At 45.1% G+C, this 7,373-nt stretch overlaps 1 protein-coding gene across 1 annotated transcript in view; it reads left to right on the top strand.

The window, feature by feature from the left end:
* Positions 1-2,654: 2,654 nt before the first annotated feature.
* The window catches only part of LOC106587666 (fibroblast growth factor 7), a 42,865-nt gene continuing 38,146 nt past the window's right edge, over positions 2,655-7,373 (top strand). Inside the window, exons 1-2 of the mRNA XM_014176250.2 lie at positions 2,655-2,873; positions 3,785-4,537. Of these exons, the coding sequence (XP_014031725.1) occupies positions 4,249-4,537 (289 nt within the window). The 5' untranslated portion in view covers positions 2,655-2,873; positions 3,785-4,248. The remainder of the gene's footprint in view (positions 2,874-3,784; positions 4,538-7,373) is intronic.

Below are 7,373 nucleotides of genomic sequence, written 5' to 3'. Positions count from 1 at the left end.
AGCGCGCTCCGAGCACCGAGGAAGGACCAGGTGTCTAAGCAGCGCACTCCGAGCACCGAGGAAGGAGCAGATGTCTAAGCAGCGCCCCGAGCACCGAGGAAGGACCAGGTGTCTAAGCAGCGCTCTCCGAGCACCGAGGAAGGACCAGGTGTCTAAGCAGCGTGCTCCGAGCACCGAGGAAGGAGCAGATGTCTAAGCAGCGCCCCGAGCACCGAGGAAGGACCAGGTGTCTAAGCAGCGTGCTCCGAGCACCGAGGAAGGCATATATCGACGTTCTCAGGACCTTTTCAATCTTCCAAAATCGAAATCTATTCATAGTGATCAGGCTGGAATGATAATGCTGTCATATTCGTGTATGTTGGTGGCAGGGAAGTCAGGCACAGGACAAACCAAATTGGTTATTCTGGAGTATTTAATTTCAAAAAACAAACTCCACAACCAAAATACAAAAGAACATGGGTAATATAATACCCGTCGCACACCGATACAAAACACACGTAACATAACAAAAACAATCACCGACAAGGACATGAGGGGAAACAGAGGGTTAAATACACAACATGTAATTAATGGGATTGGAAACAGGTGTGTAGGAAAACAAGACAAGACCAATGGAAAATGAGAAACTGATCAATGATGGCTAGAAGACCGGTGACGTCGACCGCCGAGCACCACCCGAACAAGGAGGGGCATCGACTTCGGCAGAAGTCGTGACAAATGCTTACATAATTACAAATAGTTTGTTTATTGTAAACTATATTAAATAAGCTAGGTTGTATACACAATGGTGATATATGGTGCTGTGTGTTTACAGTAGCCTACATCATTATTGGCTTTAAAGCTGTCAAGGCATCTTGTGATGCGCTTTGTTAACATGTGGATAACCTTTTATTGCAAAAAATAACAACACTGTTTCAATGCCACATAAATCTTAAAAACCTTGGCCATAAAAGATTACTAGAGCAGAAAACATTGAAATATCATAACCTTAGTGTGTGAACGCTGTCTGAGGTGATAGAGAGGACAAATGAAGGAGTCCGACACACACACACACACACACACACACACACACACACACACACACACACACACACACACACACACACACACACACACACACACACACACACACACACACACACACACACACACACACACACACAGAGGCTGGGTCCTGACTGACACCTAATCAATGAGATGTTTATGACCACCAGCTGAGTTCAGCAGATGAGAGGGAGGCAGAAACTCCTCAGCATTCTCCCTCTCCCCACGAGAGCCCTCGTCATGAGGGACCATGTAAACTCTCTGAAGTGTCCAGTCCTAGGAGAGGCCAGGTATGTGAGGCGATAAATTCTGGGCTTAAATAACAAACACGGAAAGTGAAAGAGTGCTTTACCCCCGGAGGGAGATGAGTACCTGAGAGAGGTAATGCCTTCTGGTTCTGTCTGCCCCAATAGAAGGCTGCCAGCGTGTGCATTTATCTAGGGCTTTGATCTTTAGGTCTGGATGAATCCCTTATTCTCTAACGATGGCTCAAAGCTACCAAAGACACCCAGTGAATGATTGCGACATGTACAATAACAGGGGAAAGGTTGGTCTTTGGATGTTTGTAATTTTGTGTAATAATCTCATCCCGCTCTTTAATTCAAGGTATGATTTTCTAACTAACTTTAAAGTGACACAGGAATTGACATTTGAAACACTGCTAAAGCGTTTAAGTGAGGGGGCATTTGGTGGGAAAGGGGGAGAGAGATGCTGCGCTGGTCGTTGAAAGAACATGCTAATGTAAGAATGACTTTCCAGGAGCAGACCAGGAGAAAATCAGCTATTTCTTCATGTTTATAGCTCCCTCTCAGGATGACTGGCCGACTGACAGACAAAAACAGAGAGATAGAGAGATACAGAGATAGAGAAAGAGATAGAAAGAGAGTAAAACAGAGAAAGAGAGAGAGAGAACGAAATTGAGAAAAATAGAGATATAGCATGAGAGAGAGAGAGAGAGAGGAGAGAGAGAGAGAGAGAGGAGAGTAAAACAGAGAGAGAAACAGGGTGGAATAGAAGGGGGAGTGTTGGGGCGAGGGTTGGTGATGAACGGGGTACTCTCTCCCTCTCTGTCTCCCTCTCTGTCTCCCTCTCTGTCTCCCTCTCTGTCTCCCTCTCTGTCTCCCTCTCTGTCTCCCTCTCTGTCTCCCTCTCTCTCCACCAGTGACAGCTGAGTGGCTGGGAGCTAATTGCTGTTGCGTGAGGTCAGAGAGACATTTATCTGACTGAGCTAGCCTTTCCTGCTAGCCCACAACAGACAGACAGACGGACAGGGAGGATGTTGCACAGCTCACACTACAGAGAGGAGAGACTGGCTGCTAAAGCATTGACTAACTGAGAAGTCCCAGGGACATGCACACACATACATACATACATACATACATACATACATACATACATACATACATACATACATACATACATACATACATACATACATACATACATACATACATACATACACACACTCTCTCTCTCTCTCTCTCTCTCTCTCTCTCTCTCTCTCTCTCTCTCACACACACACACATACATCCACATACCCACAGAGTCCTCTGACACTCACACACACAGCTACACAGCTACACACACACAGCTACACACACACAGCTACACACACACACACACACACACACACACACACACACACACACACACACACACACACACACACACACACACACACACACACACAGCTACACACACACAGCTACACACTACACACACACAGCTTGTGTGTAAGTAATCAGGAGCAGTGGGACCACAGTAACTCTAAACCTTCTAAGGAAAAGGAATACCACTAACTGTTTCATCTCTGAACGCTCAATACTAATGTAAGTTTTTATTCCAACTTTATTCAACTCTTCTCTATTCCTTCTCTTCATATTTTATTTACATTTTATTGAACCAGTCAATTCAGTTAAGAACTGCTCTGCAGTAAGAAAACTTGTAGGACATATATTAGGAAATGAATGAAGAGTTGTTGGATTCTTTGTGATGTAGTGAATTGATGAGTGAATGTGTGTATAGGAGCTCAGGATTTGGTGAGGCTTCTGTTTATCTGTTGAGACTGACTGAAAGTCTACTGTTGCAGATAGATACAGATATTACAGATAGAGCTTTAGAGATATATATAGAAATATAGAGATAGCAGCTCTAGGATATTTCCATCTATCCACACACAGCTAAAGGAGAGTTCATTTCAGTTCATTTTTTGACTTTATTCAGGAACTTGAACTCGCATCTTGAGCTGGCATCTTTTGAGAATCACATCTTGAGCATGCACAGCTTTCATTTCCAGACAACTCTGTCTGAGACAAATGACAACGACAAGATCGCTGCGACCGATAGAGCCATTGACAACACAATCTATGAAATCGGACATATCACAATCAGTGTTGTTGCTAATTGAATAGGTTTTGAAAGCACAGATCAGTAAGGTACAGTACAGTAGGCAGTAGACTGGGCTGGGGACAGTTTGGTAAACCACTACACACTGGGATTAAGAGGGACCATCTATTAGAGCAAGGTTACAAACCTAAAGCAGATGTCCAGCGTTACATTCAGCACTGCAGCTCAACTCCTCATTTTAACACTCAACACTGTCTGGGAATCATAGACTATCCAAGTGGGAGTGAGTAGTAGTATACAGTAGATCCACATCCACTGGACTGCTGTTTAAATTACAGGCTGTAGAAATTGCAGACATCTAACACACACACAAAAACATCCTTCTCTTCCACAGCTCTGTCCTCCACAGAACCCCTGAAACATCCGGAAACAGACAAGACAATGTCTGCTGTTGGACGACGGTCTCCTCTGCCGGGATCACACAGCCGACACACACAGTGAGGATTACACTGAGACAGACTGACGGACATCAACATAAAGACTGGCCTCATTCATACAGAGAGACAGTGAGACAGACGGACATCAACCTACAGCCTTGTGTCCTTACAACAGAGAGACAGACAACTCCAAACAGAGAGAGACATCGCACAAGTGCCTGGTCACTCTCCGACCCTCCTACCCTCCACCCACTCCACCTCCCACCAGCTGGCCTCAGCGCCCCAGCCAGGGGTTACAGGTCACAGGTCAGGGGGACCAGCCCGTCCAGGCTCTGTCTGGCACTCTGTTCTGTTCTGTCTGTCGGAGCAGACAGCAGTATTTCAGCATGTTGTCAGTGGCGCCCCACAGCAGTGCATTATAATGCCCAGATGGATGCCACTGCCATGCAACCTGCCTAACTTGCTGTCGGGACTGTACCTTCACATCATCTTCCTGCTGGGCAGCGTGTGTGTGGCCTGCAGCGACTGCACACCCGAGCAGCTGGCCGCCATCATGAACTGCTCCAAGCACGAGCGCCACGCACGGAACTACGACTACATGGAAGGGGGAGACGTACGCATACGACAGCTGTTCAGCCGGACGCAGTGGTTCCTTACCGTCGACGACTACGGCAACATCAACGGGACACAAGACCCCACCAACTGTTACAGTAAGACCAGTGTTTCCCCTATATACATTTAGCAGCGGCACACCGCCGCTAAATCGTGGCCGCTGCTGTTAAATCGTGGCCTCCGCTGCTAAATTGTGCCCGCCGCTGCTAAATCGTGTCTGCCGCTGCTAACTCATGCCTGCTGCTGCTAAATCGTCGCTGCCACTGTTAAATCATGCCCGCCGCTGCTAAATTGTGGCTTTCGCTGCTAAATCGTGCCCGCCGTTGGTAAATCGTGGCCTCCGCTGCTAAATTATGCCCGCCGCTGCTAAATCAGGGCTGCCGTTGGTAAATCGTGGCCACCACTGCTAAATCATTGCCACCGTTGGTAAATCGTGGCCGCCGCTGCTAAATCGTTACCGCCTCTGCTAAATCGTTGCCGCTGCTGCTAAATAGTGGCTGCCGCTAACTGTTACAGTGAGACTGATCTATATACTGTATATCTATCTATAAAACCCCACCAACTGTTACAGTAAGACTGATCTATATACTGTATATATATACATATATATACACTGTATGGGGTATATATATATATATATATATATATATATATATATATATATATATATATATATATATATATATATAAGACCCCACCAACTGTTACAGTGAGACTGATCTATACACTGTATATCTATCTATAAGACCCCACCAACTGTTACAGTGAGACTGATCTATACACTGTATATCTATCTATAAGACCCCACCAACTGTTACAGTGAGACTGATCTATACACTGTATATCTATCTATAAGACCCCACCAACTGTTACAGTGAGACTGATCTATACACTGTATATCTATCTATAAGACCCCACCAACTGTTACAGTGAGACTGATCTATACACTGTATATCTATTTATAAGACCCCACCAACTGTTACAGTGAGACTGATCTATACACTGTATATCTATCTATAAGACCCCACCAACTGTTACAGTGAGACTGATCTATATACTGTATATATATACATATATATACACTGTATGGGGCTATATATATATATATATATATATATATATATATATATATATATATATATATATATATATATATATATATATATATATATATATATATAAGACCCCACCAACTGTTACAGTAAGAATTATCTATCTAGTGTATATCTATATCTATAAGACCCGCCAAATGTTACAGTAATGTTACAGATCCAAATGTTATATTATATGTTTTATACCCCATTAATTGCTACAGTAAGGCTGGTTTTATTATCCACATCTTAACATCTACAGTATGTGTTTTCTTAGGACTCATCACTTCAATGGAATTCAATCAAACAAACTCCTATTGCGTAGGTCGTAGTCTGTAAACAAAGATAGATACTGCGTAAACTGGTGGGGCAGGTTTGATTGAATTCCAGTCTGTGTTGTAGGATTCATCTCGTACTAACAGGTGGCTCTGAGTAGACTCTCAGCAACAGTAGATGTAGAGAGGGTGACTACGTTCTACTCACTGTATATTTATGGGCTGCTTTAGACTCTCAGAGATGTCTAAACATTTTTACGGCTGATGTGTTACTGCTAATAACAATATGGTTGAGCAATGTCCACGTTGCTGAGATCTTAGTCACTCATGTCTAGTCAGAGATGGAGAGAGAGAGAGAGAGCAATAGAGAGGGGGAAAGAAAGTGAAGAAAGAAACAGAGAGCAGAAAAACAGAGAGAGCAGAAAAACAGTCTGTGTGAGTTATCTCCCAGTCTGTTGAGTGAGTAATAAGTAATAAGGCTGTTGGAACACGGTCATATAGCAGCTAGCTCTCTCCCCTCTGGGACTCCCTGGAGCAGCCTGATGTTATTGTCCAATGTTCCCTCTGCAGTGTAATCACACTGGTAATGGGTCATGTGTCTTTGTTAGGGCAGCCAAAGTGACAGAGGTAAAGTGAAGCAGGTGTGGGCTCTGGCAGAGCCAACCATAACACCATGTAAACACAGCCACTAATGAAGTAAACCAAGGGGCTGGGAGTTGGGGCTGGGGATGCAGACAGTCAGGACAAATGAACTGGCATGAAACACGCACGCACCCACGCACATATTAAACACCTCAGTGAAGTAGCCCAAGCTGACCTAGTCTATCCACAGAGATACGGGGTTAGTATGTGTGAGTGTGACATCAAAACAATCCCTCTATAGGTTTCAATAATGTCTGTCTGTCTGTCTCTTCACTCTCCGCCCGCCCGCCCGCCCGTCTGTCCGTCCGTCTGTCTGCCTGCCTGACTGCCTGTCTGCTCACCTGCCCGTCTGCCTGCCTGCCTCCCTCCCTGCTTGTCTGTCTATCTGTCTGTTTGTCAGTGGAATGCTGGCGTGACCAGGGTAGCCTGTCTACCTGTCTGTCTGCTCACACGCCCGCCTGTCTGTCTGTCTGTCTGTCTGTCTGTCTGTCTGTCTGTCTATCTATCTATCTATCTATCTATCTATCTATCTATCTATCTATCTATCTATCTATCTATCTATCTATCTATCTATCTGTCTATCTGTCTGTCTGCCGGCTCACCTGTCCATATGTCTGTCTATCTGGCTGTGGAATGTTGGCGTGACCAGGGTAGCCTGTCTACCTGTCTGTCTGCTCACACGCCCGCCCGCCTGTCTGTCTGTCTGTCTGTCTGTCTGTCTGTCTGTCTGTCTGTCTGTCTGTCTGTCTGTCTGTCTGTCTGTCTGTCTGTCTGTCTATCTATCTATTTGTTTGCCTGCTCACCTGTCCATATGCCTGTCTATCTGGCTGTGGAATGTTGGCGTGACCAGGGTAGCCTGTCTATCTGGCTGTGGAATGTTGGCGTGACCAGGGTAGCCTGTCTATCTGGCTGTGGAATGTTGGCGT

The sequence above is a fragment of the Salmo salar genome, chromosome ssa26 (genome assembly GCF_905237065.1).
Source record: "Salmo salar chromosome ssa26, Ssal_v3.1, whole genome shotgun sequence".
Lineage (NCBI taxonomy): Eukaryota > Metazoa > Chordata > Actinopteri > Salmoniformes > Salmonidae > Salmo > Salmo salar.
Note: the sequence above shows the minus strand (reverse complement) of the source record. Positions and strands in the feature narration are given on the sequence as shown.